This window comes from Nannizzia gypsea, genomic scaffold (genome assembly GCF_000150975.2).
Source record: "Nannizzia gypsea CBS 118893 supercont1.1 genomic scaffold, whole genome shotgun sequence".
Taxonomy (NCBI): Eukaryota; Fungi; Ascomycota; class Eurotiomycetes; order Onygenales; family Arthrodermataceae; genus Nannizzia; species Nannizzia gypsea.
This window is the reverse complement of record NW_003345201.1, coordinates 2,411,736-2,425,526: the sequence shown is the minus strand read 5'-3', so window position 1 is coordinate 2,425,526 and position 13,791 is coordinate 2,411,736. Positions and strand designations below refer to the sequence as shown.

The 13,791-nt window shown below is 49.1% G+C and overlaps 7 protein-coding genes across 7 annotated transcripts; 3 read left to right on the top strand and 4 right to left on the bottom strand.

The window, feature by feature from the left end:
* Positions 1–211: 211 nt before the first annotated feature.
* On the top strand, positions 212–1,165 carry MGYG_00902 (alpha/beta hydrolase fold protein; the record flags this gene model as incomplete). Its single annotated transcript, XM_003176768.1, has 1 exon — positions 212–1,165. The coding sequence occupies one exon, from the start codon at positions 212–214 to the stop codon at positions 1,163–1,165; it is 954 nt and encodes a 317-aa protein (XP_003176816.1).
* A 628-nt stretch (positions 1,166–1,793) lies between these two features.
* On the bottom strand, positions 1,794–2,490 carry MGYG_08910 (hypothetical protein; the record flags this gene model as incomplete). The annotated part of the gene is made up of 3 exons (XM_003176767.1): positions 1,794–1,877; positions 2,082–2,351; positions 2,416–2,490. The coding sequence occupies 3 exons, from the start codon at positions 2,488–2,490 to the stop codon at positions 1,794–1,796; spliced, it is 429 nt and encodes a 142-aa protein (XP_003176815.1).
* Positions 2,491–3,046: 556 nt separating this feature from the next.
* Positions 3,047–3,916, top strand: MGYG_00901 (hypothetical protein; the record flags this gene model as incomplete). Its single annotated transcript, XM_003176766.1, has 3 exons — positions 3,047–3,318; positions 3,426–3,578; positions 3,832–3,916. 3 exons carry the CDS (start codon positions 3,047–3,049, stop codon positions 3,914–3,916), a joined length of 510 nt encoding a protein of 169 aa, XP_003176814.1.
* A 1,605-nt stretch (positions 3,917–5,521) lies between these two features.
* On the bottom strand, positions 5,522–6,818 carry MGYG_00900 (hypothetical protein; the record flags this gene model as incomplete). Its single annotated transcript, XM_003176765.1, has 3 exons — positions 5,522–5,814; positions 5,872–5,991; positions 6,056–6,818. 3 exons carry the CDS (start codon positions 6,816–6,818, stop codon positions 5,522–5,524), a joined length of 1,176 nt encoding a protein of 391 aa, XP_003176813.1.
* A 553-nt stretch (positions 6,819–7,371) lies between these two features.
* Positions 7,372–10,036, bottom strand: MGYG_00899 (vesicular-fusion protein SEC18; the record flags this gene model as incomplete). The annotated part of the gene is made up of 5 exons (XM_003176764.1): positions 7,372–8,051; positions 8,075–9,242; positions 9,302–9,614; positions 9,685–9,828; positions 9,903–10,036. The coding sequence occupies 5 exons, from the start codon at positions 10,034–10,036 to the stop codon at positions 7,372–7,374; spliced, it is 2,439 nt and encodes an 812-aa protein (XP_003176812.1).
* A 338-nt stretch (positions 10,037–10,374) lies between these two features.
* Positions 10,375–11,518, top strand: MGYG_00898 (homocitrate synthase; the record flags this gene model as incomplete). Its single annotated transcript, XM_003176763.1, has 2 exons — positions 10,375–10,382; positions 10,441–11,518. The coding sequence occupies 2 exons, from the start codon at positions 10,375–10,377 to the stop codon at positions 11,516–11,518; spliced, it is 1,086 nt and encodes a 361-aa protein (XP_003176811.1).
* A 149-nt stretch (positions 11,519–11,667) lies between these two features.
* Positions 11,668–13,488, bottom strand: MGYG_00897 (S-adenosylmethionine-dependent methyltransferase superfamily domain-containing protein; the record flags this gene model as incomplete). Its single annotated transcript, XM_003176762.1, has 4 exons — positions 11,668–12,418; positions 12,476–12,713; positions 12,774–13,193; positions 13,257–13,488. 4 exons carry the CDS (start codon positions 13,486–13,488, stop codon positions 11,668–11,670), a joined length of 1,641 nt encoding a protein of 546 aa, XP_003176810.1.
* Positions 13,489–13,791: the final 303 nt, after the last annotated feature.

The following is a 13,791-nucleotide window of genomic DNA, read 5'->3' as shown; positions in this document are numbered from 1 at the left end:
GGTTTTGGGGGCCAGGCGACAGCGCTGAAGATGATCCTGGGTGGTCAAAGGATCTATACCCCTCCGTTACTCTGTCCCGTCTTCCGGTCGCTTCCTATGATATATATATTGCAATTATGCGACTGGACTGCGACTCTGATATCCTAAATACCCATCGGGAATAGACAGAGCGGTTACCACAATTCTCCAAGGATTAGTAAAATATCCCACAATGGCCTCTTCGACCCTCCCATTGAACTGTCGCCTTATCAATATCGGTACTCACTCGCTAGCTCTATATACCCACGGCCCGGAGCCTGGCAGCTCCAAAGATCCTGTCGTACTATTCATCTCTGGTGTGGCAAGCGATTCTCTCAACTGGCAGGCCGTGGTGCGGCTGCTGGGTTCCTCGCTGCAGACCTACACGTACGACCGCTCTGGATACCACAACTCCGAGTCCTCGCCGCTTGCTGCCTCAGCCGAGAACGTTGCTCTGGAACTCTCTCTTCTAATTGAAAAGGCACCTATCCCTAACCCCCTAATTCTCGTGGGCCACTCCTGGGCCGGCGTGCTTTCACATGAATACCTTGCCCTAAAGGGGACTGGCCAAATTGCTGGCCTGGTGCTTGTGGACGCCAACCATGAGACAGCACCACTAGTGATGAATGTGAATGATCCAGTTCTCTGGACTGTTATAGCTGCTGGCGTTGACCCATATTCTGCCTGGGGCGTGGAGGCAAATCACAAGCTAACGCAGGAGGAATGGAACGCATTCAGAGCGGCTGAAGCAACCGAGAAGTTCGAGCTAATTGCGCACAAGGAGGATGAGAATTACATGCCCAGTTTTGGGACTCTACGGAAGAAAGAATTGAGTAAGAAGCAGCCACTGCTCGGAGATAAGCCAGTGTATGTGATTGCGGGTACACGCAGCAGAGACTGGACTGGATTGTACAATGCGGGAGTTGCTAAAGGGAACGGAACCGAGGAAGAGAGAAGCTATGTGAGGGGGTTGATTAAAGCTGTTGATGCGAAGAATGAAGGCCTTATGAAGAAGTTTTTGAAGCTGTCTACAAATAGCGAGCTTGTATTCGCTGCAGAGAGCGGGCACTTTGTCCAGATGACCCAGCCGGAAGTTGTTGTTGATGGAGTGAAATGGGTCCTACACAATCTGCCAGTATCTCTCTAGAATAAACGTAGAACAACATGTATGTAGATAAATCTGTGGAATTGATAACTACCGTTCAGGATCCCAAGAAACGACTACTCATAGAGCGGAATATAGTAGGCAGGGAAGAAGATGTCTGGCTGGGACTAACTATATGCAAACACTCAAGGACGAATTGGTCGTTTATATAGTTAGCTATTCCTCCCAAGAGCATTAGAGCATTTGGCAACCTCTATAGCTAACAATCTACTCTTCCGTCTCTAACTCTGCCAAATATGTCCCTGCTTCCTTGTCATATACAAGTGAATTTACAAATAACCATGCTGGGGTCAAACGGCACACGGACACTGAACAGCGAGTCCAAGGCACTGAAAAGGTTGGAGGAAAGCTTCGTAGCCAGGTATTCCCTGGTTAACTCCTTAGCTGACTGCTTAACCCGTTAGCTACTGGGGCCCGGCGAATAAGCAAGTTGGGTACCTGCGACGATCGCAAGGATCTCTCTGCCCATGTGAGAAATAACTATGTCACTAAGTTGGCGTTTGGAGCCCAACGGAGAGATCAGAGCATTGGGAATAACTGTCTCCAGCAAGGCACCTGCTCAGTGGATGGCTGAAGCATGCGCCTGCATGCGAGGTTTAAAGGCAGTCGACTAGTTATAACGGCGAGCCTCTCGCACTAGTTGAATCAATCCTGAGCAGGAAGACCTGAATCTCTCAGTAACGAGTTTAGTTACCTGGTTAACTTGTCTAGTTAGTTAGGTGACCTTGGACTACCTGCCGGCCGTTTTTAGTGATATTGATCAGCTTCACCGTCTAAAAAACTGCGGTGACTAGTTGGTTATCAAGACAAGAGAAGCATTGATATGACTATGATATAACAACTAATAATTAATAGCGAGCAGTTGGTAGCATGACAGCCAGCCGGTACTATAACTAACCAGTTGATAGAAGAAGAAATGTCCATGATCCATTGACCTGCGGCGGCCTCCGTCAGCCTCCAGCCGCTGAGCTGTAGAAAAGACGAAGACGAAGACGAAGACGAAGCCCAACGGCCAACGCCCGATGAACGACCGATCCGCAGCGCTGATGGAGGGTGTCGCTGGCCTCTGAGAGGACTGACGGTAAGCAGAGCAGCATCTCTGGCCGCTCGCCGCCGAGCGTCTCCAGCCTGGCCCCGGCTTCTCGCTGCCAAACTCCCAACGCTTTGCCTGTGTTATCATATTACACTTTTGTCAACTACCTTGCTTCCTGCTCTCCTGCAACCACACACACTCTCTCCTCCTCCTCCTCTCTCCTCCCCCCCAGCCCTAGCGCCTGTCTCTGGCGAATCCACGAGCAGCTGGGCATGGACTCCGCGGGGGGCGAGGCGGGGTCCAGCCAGCGCCAGCAGCGAATCGGCGGACGGTGCTATGAGAGGGAAGAAGGGATCGGGAAGGGATCTATCTGGACGATGGGGACGGACGGACCGGGGGGGCTGCCAGAGGGCAAAAGAAAAAGGGGGGGCGCCGTAGTTTTTTTCTCTCTTTTTCTTTTCTTTTTCCGTTTCTCCCTCGTCTTTCCCTTTCCCTTGTTCCTCCGATGACGAAGGAGAAGGCAGCGAGCGAGGGCAGGACGGGAGGAGCCAGAGGGACAGAGCAGCCCCCGGGAGAGGGAGGGACTATCCCCTTTCGGGCAGGGCAGGGAGCCCGCGAAGGGTATAAAAGGGGCCTCCTCGTCCTCGCCTGCTCGTCTTCCTCCTTCTTCCCTATTTTCTCGACCAGGACGAAAGACTCTGCCATTGCCTACTCTGCTCTACTCTTGCGTAGCTACATACACAGACATACCATACCAGTCCCTGATACCCAGTATACCCTACCTGCCTGCCTCATCACTATCACCATCAATCATCACCGCTGTCATCACAATGGAGACTGCCATGAGAGCCCACAATGCCTCCTTTCCCATCAACATGCCCTCCAAGGCTCCCGCCAGTGCAAACTACTATCCCATCTCCCGCATTGCCGGCTCTCCCCCTGAGGTTTCAGATGTCAGCACCACCACCGGCAGCGCCAGCGGTGAATACGACTCCTCGGCCGGCTACTCGGGCGTCGACGTCATCGACACCCTCAACGACCGCATGAGCAACGTCTTCGACCCATCTCGTCTCGACCAGGGCATCGCCAAGCAGACCCAGCTGTACGCTTCTTTCCCCCTTTTCTTCCCCCAACTAATCTCCCCACCAGCCTTTTCTTTCGATCTGCCGCTAGCAGATGTTTCAATGATGGTGTTCTGACCCTCTGCAGCTCCGGCCAGCTCAACGCCAAACAGCGGGAACTCCTCGAACTCCAGGCAATCATGCAACGCCGAGTCAAGGGCGCCAGAGCAAACTTCGCCGAAGGTATCAAGGCCGCAAAGGAGACCAAGGCCGACCTCGAGTGGACCCAAAAACGTGTCGGGTGAGTTTCATCCTTCGCTGCACTTTTTTTCTGCCTCTGCATCCTCGACGGCAACTTTTATTGCTGCTTTTGAGCCCATATACACACTGCCCTTCCTGGTAACCATGTTGGTTTCCGCCCCGCCCCGCCCATGTTGTTTTTCTCCGCCCCGCCGTCCTTGGCAATTTGCGCTGCCAAAAATAATCAGCCGACATTTCTCAGCACTTTCTTTTTTGGCGACTGAAGGTTTTCCTGCTAACCTGTGTACCTGCAGTGCTATGAAGGCAAAGGCCGAATCGGCACTTCCAAAGGAATACCGCTCTGCATCAAGCAAATATGCTTATCCTGAGGATTACTGAACAAACCCCTGGATATTCCACGCTTCTAACGACCCCGCAAAACTAACGACTTTCTTTTTTTTTTGGCGAATTCCCCGGGCAAAGGAGTAACGGTTACCTTGCTTTTTCTCAGTTTCTCTGCTTCCAGGAAAAACGGAGGCAAAATTCTACACTTGGCTGGTTTTTTTGCTCCTTTTTACGTCGGATTATGGATGTCTCAGCCCCTCCCCTCCCCCGCGCTGATTTATTTTAATTTTTATTATTACCATTTCTTTTTATTGACAGGTACAGAGTGGGAGGATATATCTGCTTTTAATGGCCCTGCTACGAAATACTCATGTTCATACAAGTTGGTGTGATCAAAATTTGACCAGTTTATACCTGCTTACCCCCCCTTTTTCCGCGCGCCTTCCATCTGATGCATCACATTTCTCTCAACACCACCACAAACCCAGGCCCAGCGACAGCGACACTCACCTACTACGCCCCGACCTACTCGATACTGTCTGTCGGCAGAAGAAAATTCCCCGCAAGAAGTCTGGTGCGGCATGCAGACCACCCCGCCAATCTCCCGCCGCGCCCCTTGTCTTCCCCTGCAGCACCCCCGCTCCCAGCCCCTCCGCCCGGGATTTCCGCTCCAACCCCCGCCCCGCTGCAGCACTAGCGGAAAACAGCTCAACGCTGGCCCCTGCTTCCCACCACCCCCTTCCAAAAGCTAAGTCAGGGTGACGGACCAGGGGGGCGCAAGGGAACCTGCATACCGGAATCCTTAAAAGCTATTCCACCTATCACCAGCATTTATTAGCGCGATCCGGGGCCCATGGATCCCTTCTAGACTGGTAATTTATGTACGCCCGTATGCCGTAGTATTGATTCGATATGGTCCCTGGTTGCTCCCGTGGCCCCTTCTGCTCGGAGGGTGGTGGGTGGCGGCGTGCCGTACCGTAGAAACAGGAGAGCAAGTGACCTGTTGGATCCTCCCACAGTAAAGTAACGGTAATACTGATACATCCCTTAACCGCCCCCGTGAAGAGGTTATGCTATCTTTATGCCTTTGTAATACGAATAATACCCTTTTCTTCTGGGTCCCGTGGGATGGTGTTGTGCGTGGGATGGGTGGGTGTATATCTTTTTCGAACTTGCCTTGTTGGGTGTAACATCGCACATAAATAACTATAAAGTAGGCCGGTTTGCCTTTTTTCCTTTTGATATTCACTATACGGTGAGGGTAACTCTTGCTTGCTACTTCTAAAGTATGTATTATGTTCAGGGGCTGGCCGGCTGGTCGGTGGTGGTGGTGTGGGTGTGTTGGTGGGTGATGCACGCCCCCTGGTCTGGAGAGATATCACATCTTTTATTAAGCTTGTCTGTAACCTTTCCTTTTTTCTCTAACTAACATCACATCCTTTTCTTTTTTACTACTCCTTGCTTTTCTTATTTCAATAGCAAATCCCAGCAGCCGAAAGCTCCTTCAACTTCAACTGCGATTTTTGATTGCGTTTTGTTCGGCCGCCAACCCTTGCTTCATTCATGTCAACTGTTATGTCCCCAGTTTCGTTCCAGCGCTAGCCAACGGTACCTCTCCGACTATAGTATACCAGACTATCACCACGAAATAACGAAATATCACTCTGAGATCTTAAGATCCCTAGGATCGTAAAAAATGCGAGAGGGCGTGGAAGCAAGACGATACGGCTGCTGCCCCACTGGTGGATATTTCGCAATGAAAGACGGCATGAAGTAGACCGTGTCACCCAATGAGTTGCGGATCTTTCCAGCAGAGAACATCTTGAGAAGTTCAGGGCTCATGATCGTTCCGTTGGGGGCATGGTAGTTCCCTCTCTTGTCGATGTAGTTGGTACGTTTAGGCAGCCCGTTGGCAGCCCCGTCACCCGTGGGTTTGGGAGCAGGAGTTGGCCCTAGAACCATGGTTAATATGAGAGCTGATACGTGGCCGATGGGCTCGATTAACGTACTCGGTCCACCTGGAGGGAAAATAGGACTCCATTTGGTGAGAGGAGGTGCTGCCTCTGCTTCTTCCTCTGCGGGTTCAGAGGAGGGCTTGGAGGGGTCCTCAGCCTCTTTCGGTGGGGAGACTGTCGATTTGTATTAGTATCGTTTCCATAATCGTGCATAAAAATCCCAAAGAGGTATGCTTACCTTCGATGTCTCTAGGAGCAGGTCCATCGGAATCCTGGCTAGTTTCGACCGCCTCAACGTCTTTCTCTTTGTACAAGGGCAATGCCGTGATCTCCTCGGCATCAACTGACTGCTCATTGACAGCAATGTCTTCCTTTGCAGTGGTAGCAGGAGACCTGCCAGTTTGAGGGGTTTCAACAGCTTTTGGCTCATCTCGACCGGCTCTTGGAACAGCAGAGTTTCCATCCACTTCGTCTCGACGTCTCATACCCGGATTGCGAGGTCCAGGGAAATTGCGTCTCTGAGGACGGCGGTTAGTGGTATCCCTCAGTCCCCCAGGGGTATCAGACACAGGCGTATTGGCCGTCGTTACATTGTTTCTTTCCTTTTTAAACTTGTACTTGCGGCCTTTACGCTTGTTGTCTCTCTCAGTTTCAACCCCAACAGAAGAGTCTGGAGCTCTGCCTGCAGTGTTTGGAGTTGGTGCCCATCCTCTAGGGGCGGGAGTAAATGGGGGAGCAGCTGGATTTGGCAGCGAGGATGCTGGAGGACGCGTCACAGCAAAGGTGTTCAGCATGCCAGGGGAGTTGAAGGTCTCAGGCTGTTTCTCTGAGTCCCAGTGGCGTCCATACTGTCCCTTGTGCTGAGTAGATCTGCTATAGAATCTAGTAGACGGCGCGCCAGGCACAGCAGGCTCATTGCCGGCATTAGCACGCGTAGCAGGCATAGCAGGCTCACTGCTAGTATTAGAATGCGTAACATCGCCGTTGTTATCACTAGCCATAGTCGGCAGAGACTTGTTGATATCACGCTTTGCTTTGTAGATAGGAAGGAGGATGGCCAATACTTTATGAGATGAGAGAGCACAGATAGAATAAAGAGGCTTTGGCAGGAAAAGAGAGTTGTGAAGACCCTCTCTCTCTATTAACAAAGAGTGTTGTTGATATTTGATTAGGCGAAGCTTTGTTTTCTTTTGTGTCCTTTAGAAGTTGATTTCATTTCTCTTCCCTTTTAGGAAATCATCACGTGCAGGAGGGAGCGCGTTGCTAGGGGTTTCAAAAAAGAGGGAACTCTGGGACATTCAGACTATAGAAGCCTGAATTCTCACTAATAGAAAGAAAAGCTCTTTGGGGAGAGAAATAGCAACTGGATATCAAAAATTATCTCATTCAACCATAATGTAATAGACTTTCCAGGGGATATATGAAGAAGCAGCAAATTTATATAGCCAATTTCAAGCAAGGACATACTTGAACTGAATATAGAATTTCACTGCAAAGGACAACAGATATATAGCTTGAGGGTTTAATCCTGCATCTTAGTATGTGATAACCTCTTTATACATAATTTTGCTCATCCATTGCTCGAGCAATAACAGACGCAAACCGGCTGGCTCTATCGGTGTCTTGTTTTGCGGTACCAACACCAAGCAGCACCTTTTTTACGCCGACTCCAATCTTATCACTCTGTGTCAATTCTCGAATCCGTGACAAAGCAGATTTGACCTCATCGGAAGACAAAGTTTGTTCCTGCTGCAAGATGTAGGCTAATTCCTCGTAGGTGTTAATGTTTGGTACGGGTATGTCTGAATTGAATGAAGTGAACACGTCGAGTTGCTTCAGGATTGACCGTTCAGTCGTAGTTGCGAGAACTAGCAGACGACGGCCTTTAGGAGGCTGTTTCCTGAGCAGCACCATCACAGCTTGGAGGACTGAGTTGCTGAATCGAGGTCCAATGGGCACCCAGTCAATGATTCGCTCAATGTTGTCCATGACAACAACACTGGTTGGACTCTTATAGGCATCTGTGAACACTTTGTTCATGTGTTGGACTTTAGCCATCTCACTATAGCCCACCATATCTTCTGGGCTAATTAGTTTGACAAAGGGGAAACCTGAGTCAATTGCAATCTTAGCAGCGAGAGCCGTCTTGCCACTCCCAGGCGGTCCATGAAGCAGCACTGAGAAAAGAGATGTTGTGGCATCTGGGTCACGGACTTGTTTGACGAAGAGCTTGCCTTCTTTCCAGGATCTCACCTACTGCTCGGGAGAAATGGGTGGATGCCTCCGTGGATACAAGTCTCGAGCTCTTCTTCAGAAACACCAAAGGCAGGCTTTACCTCTTCTAGTGCTTTGTGGAAGTCCGTTCGGTTGACCTTCGTGTTGACGATGTCATCACTGATGCCAGCCATGGTTCCCACCTTGACGTGACGGTTAAAGGCGAATGACGATGCCGACTTCACCAATCCACTGATTTCGGCACCTGAAAAGTTTTTGGTAAGGGCTGCAAGTTCTTTGATATCCACGTCTCGGTCCATAACATCGTTGTCTCGCATTTTCTGGGTGTGGATCTTCAATATCTGAGCTCTGCCATGCTCATCTGGCAGGGATATTTCCATATGGACTTCTAATCGACCTGGGCGCAGGAGCGCATCATCAATCATGTCCATCCGGTTTGTCATTCCTATAAGCAAGATATTGTTCAGTTGGTCAACACCATCGAGCTTTGATAGAAGCTGGTTGACCACACTATCACCAACACCTGTTCCGCCACCGGCACCGCTGCCTCTCTGTTTGCAAACGGCATCCAATTCATCAAATATGATAATGTGTAGTCCACTTTCGTCTCCCTTCTCCTTGTACTCCTTCTCTGCATCGGCAAAGAGTTTTCTAATGTTCTCCTCAGACTGGCCCACAAATTTATTCAAAACTTCGGGGCCGTTGATGACCTTGGGCTCCCTGGCATTCAGCATTTTTCCAATTTGCCTTGCAATCAATGTTTTACCTGTTCCAGGAGGTCCGTATAGCAAAATACCTTTGACGTGCTGGATACCAAGCTTCTCGACAAGGCCCGGTGGGAAAATGCGGGATGCGAAAGCTCTTCGGAAGATGGTGCTAAATTCTGTGTCCAATCCACCAATACCCATATTCTCAAATTTGAAATCAGGCTGAACTATTGAGTTTGCTGCTGGTCGCCGGTTAGATGCTTTAACATTGATTCCAGTTTTTGCATCTTTGAAAAAGTTGATTAACGTATAACCTGTTAAAATACCTCTGGAGCGAGGATCCGAGGAGGTTGGTGCAGAAGAAGATGGCTTCTCAGTGGTTAAGTCACCAAGCTGGACCGTTTTCACTGTTAGTAGCAAAGGGATGCTCTTGTCATCCATCAATATCTTCTGGCCAGGTGCAAGGATCTGGTCCTCGAAGTTCTACATTGCATTAGTCCTGGATATCCAACCACTAACATAATTCTATATTATAAACATACCTTGATAAATGTCTGCGCAAGTTGGTCTTGGTCATAAGGAACTTCCGTTCTCTTTCGTCCAGCAAAGCTCACTTCAATATCCAAAGACCCGAGGTAGGCTTGGCTACTTTGGCTGAACGCATCGTATAACTGTACCTGCACCATATCGGTCAAGGCAATTTGCGCCCATGTCCTTTGCGGGTCGGACATACTGATATGACCTTGAGGGAAGCCCTCCATGGGACGAGCGGAAAACACGTATAATCCATTGACAAGAATCAGGACATCGGTACCATCGCGAGATCGAGGGATATCACGGGGAGAAACTGCAACACTATTACAAAATAGAATACCGTTAGATACCATCCCATGTTAACGACCGAGGAAGAGATATCAGGACGTACAGGTTTCCATATGTGTATGAATTATCGGGACTTTTGGCAGGGCGTAAAGACCAGGTCTGCCCCTCGCCACCTCTACCTCCGGTAGGTCTAGGAGGCATTGGTCTCTCACCTGGCCTACCCATTGGAGGGCCTCCATGGCTGCTGCTATTCACATTTGCATTCGTCAGTCATAACGTTATCCCCAGGCACATAGAAGGGGTATATATTGAGATTCATACCCTCCGCTCATACCTCCCATTCGGGGATCCTGCCCATAACCGCTGTTATAACCACCTTGTGGCTGTGGAGATCCTTGAGGAGGATAAGACGCATCGCCGCGAGGTTGATTGCCTGATCCGAACGGATTGAACATGCTGCGTGTGATTACTGGTGAGCTGTCAACCGTTTGCGGGGGCTAACCGGCGTATACCAGTCAAGATATTATATAGCGGTGAGATAACAAAGAAATATCTGCAATGCTGGTATTGAGATATAACTTAGAGAATGCCCTTGAAGCTGAAACAGACCTGAAATGTAGTAAGTCTGTTCTTCTTCGTCTTGTTGTTTTGCTCTCTGCCTTCAGGCAACTTCATACATTAAGGGCAGCTAGTTAGGCTTAGTCAGCAGTGTCGTCACTTTTGGTCTTCCTTGCTTTTTGATCTCATGTCAAGAAAACGTCAGAAGGCAGCAAGCTAACTAAAGGACTGGACGATGCCGTTGTAAGTGGGACTGTTTACATGTACTACACTAGGAATTATGCTGATATACTGTTTATAGACACCTTTTAGGGAAGAAGTCATGGAACGTATACAACAAGGACAACGTCGCGAGAGTGCGGCGCGATGAAGCTCGTGCAAAGGCCGAAGAAGAGGAGAAAGAAAGGAAGCAACGGGAAGAAGATGCTGAAAGGAGAGTAGATATCTTACGTGGGAAGATATCGACACCCTTGGGTGAGGATGGTGATGAAAAATCTCACCGTTCTCGCACCCGTGAGAAATTGCATGGAGAGGTCAGACATCGGAAGAGGAGGAGACTTGCTGGGGAAAATGATACAGATCGCGACATCCGGTTTGCAAAGGAAGATGCTGAACTGACGCATCAGCGTGCTGAAATGGAGGCATCTCGTCGGCCCGTCAACGATGCCCCTATTGTAGATAAGTCGGGACACATCAGCTTGTTTCCTGAGGAACCAACATCTCGAAGACGCCGTTCAGACAAGAACCCCGAAGCTGAAGCTGAAACCGCAAGAAAGAACCAAGAGTTTGAAGACCAATATACGATGCGATTCTCCAATGCAGCAGGGTATAAGCAGCAACTAGCCTCTGCACCATGGTATTCTTCCTCCACAGCGGAAATATCTGCACAGAGTACCGGGCTGCCTACTACGAACGTTTGGGGAGATGAAGACCCCAGAAGACAAGAGAGGGAAAAGATAAGGATAGCTACGAACGATCCGCTGGCGGCGATGAAGAAAGGCGTGAAGCAGTTAAGGGAGGTGGAAAAGGAGAGAACAAAGTGGGCCGAAGAGAAGGAGAGGGAACTCAGAGCTCTGAAAAAAGAAGAGAAGGAGAAACGGTGGAGACGAAGGCATCAAGAAAACGGTAATTCGGATGATAGCTTTGATGGATTTAGGCTGGATGCTAGCGTTGAGAAGAGGGAAAGAAGACACCATAGAAGCCGTTCTCGAGATCTAGATCGAGATCGAGATAGCAGAAGAGACAGATCACGGCGCGGTGAGGAGTACCGGAAAAGGCACAGTGATACACATGAATCCAAGCCGAGGCCTGAGAAAACTTCTGTTGCTTGGAGTCAAGCTCCAGGGAAACGATACAGTGCTCAATTCTCAGACACTTGACATAGCAGGCTCTTTATTTTATACCCATTGATACCCATGAACCCCTAATATCTTAACCCAGTTTTATCTATACCCATAGACCAGAAATGGTATCCATCAAGTAACCAGCCCAAAGCCGTAATACCCAGATCTATCCTCGTGTATGTGACCTATGCCAAAGACCACTTCTGGTTTCCAGACATTCCGTCTGAATTCCAGCCAATAGTGATATCCAAAAGGCGTGACTTTTCATCCTTCTTCTGGTACTCGATAGATCCACTAACCACATGTCCCTTCTTCATTGCAGCAGTGGGGTTTTTCTTCTTGTTGATGAGGAAGAGACCTTGTTGCCAATGCGTTTCCTTTCCATCTGGACCAGTTGTGAAGGCTACAATGTCCCGTTTTTTCATTATTTCTGGCAATGCCTCTTCCGGGGTCAGCTTGCTATCAGCCGAAGGCATGAATATGATATCGAACCATACGGCCCAACCATCTAGGGAGTCAATATCGCGGGAGAGTGTAACGGAAAACTCTTTGGTAAATACAAGCTCCTTGACTGTGATGGTGTGAAGTGGCAAGTAGAGGAAGAGCTCTGATTCAGCGGCCATAATATCAGGCCTGAGGCTGCGGACAATAGCTTCGTCATGCACGCCTTCAAGCATACTAGACATGTTGAAGCCATAAATTGATTTCCAGAAAGTGATGTGTTCCTGAACGAGGTCTGCAGAGGCCACCGGCGCAATACGGATAGTTGCATGTGAAGGGACCATGAGACCGCCGGGTACAAGATAACGGTCGCGAGCCCAGAGAACAGAATCAAACATAGCCTCGAAAAGGAGACAGTAGCCCATCCACTCAGAGACGATGATGTCGACCTGCTTCACGGGGAGTATGACTTCTTCAATTTTCCCACGCAGACATCTATACATCTTGTTAGATAAAGGTCATCAAGAGACGGCTGTCAAAGGTTATACTTACGTGATGACTTTATCAAATCCATTCTCGTATACAATTTCTCGTGCCTTGCCGATGATGTCTGAGTTATCCACAGCAATGACTTGTTTTGCGCCGGCTTTAGCACAGAACATGGACAAGATACCCGTTCCACAGCCAACATCTAGAACCACCTTGTCCTTGAACAAGTGCTTGTTATCATATATGAAATCACGGTACGCATCCGTTCGAATGGAGTCCTTGATCATTGACTCGTGGATCGCTGTTGTTGTTAGCCCAACCCATCAGACCAAGGTTTGCTAGGTTGTGTGTGTATACGCACCATTATAGGCATACGAGGTGAAGTAGGTCTTCTCTGCTTCTTGGAAAGATCGTGAACTGGACCGATCTACCTTACTACTGCTCTCACTCTCGTCTTCTATGGATTGGTTTAGGGCCTTCTGCACCATCTGCTTATACTCAGCAAATTCGCCGCGGAGGTTGCTGAGTTCATTTTCCAGTTCCTTTATCCGTGCTGGATCAGTCATCTTTTCCAGTTTTTCTGTAACCTCTTGTTGTTCTCCAACTGTCAGGTCTGCAATATCGTCTAAACTGTACAGCAGCGCATCGTCCTCCAGGACGGGCTTAAGGTACTTCTCGTCCTCGAACAGCGCTGCGCTCGAGACGTCGGGCTTCGTGTTACCGTTCTTCACCTCTGAGCGGATATAATTAACCAGCCTGATAGTTCCAAGGAAATCAAGTCCTATATATGAAGCGATTAGCAACCAGGCTCGTACTGTGGAAAGTGGCCAGCCTGAGTACACACCCAGCTCCTTTTGCACGCGAACAAAATCGAACCCGAACTTCTCCTTGCATTCGTCTAGCATTAAACGAGCATCAGGGTATATCTTATCTGTGAAAAGGCCGACGACGGGCTCGCTCTCTTCTTCAGGCTCTACATCCTCCCATCCGTCGTCGCGGGTAACATCGAGGGGCTCTTCCGGCACCGAGTCGTCACTGTCGCTATCTCGGTCATCGTGAGTGGGCTGAGAACTCATTATTGCAGGCAGAACAAGATAGAATATTCTTGATTAGGCAGAGTCAGTGAGTAGTTAGACTTAGATATCCGCGGTGGAATTTTGTAGCTGTCTCTCTGAATATTGTATTGCTAAAAGAAAAATATCGAGATACCCAGCTAAATATTTAATCTGAGATGATTTTCTGCGCGGGTGGGGCAAAATGTATTATTCAACTCGTTAACTGCCGCAGAGCTCCTTTAGCCTGTGACATCAACATCAACATCATCCCACCCCCCTACCAAGTACAGCGCCTATATAGGTGGGAGTACGGGAGAAACTTGA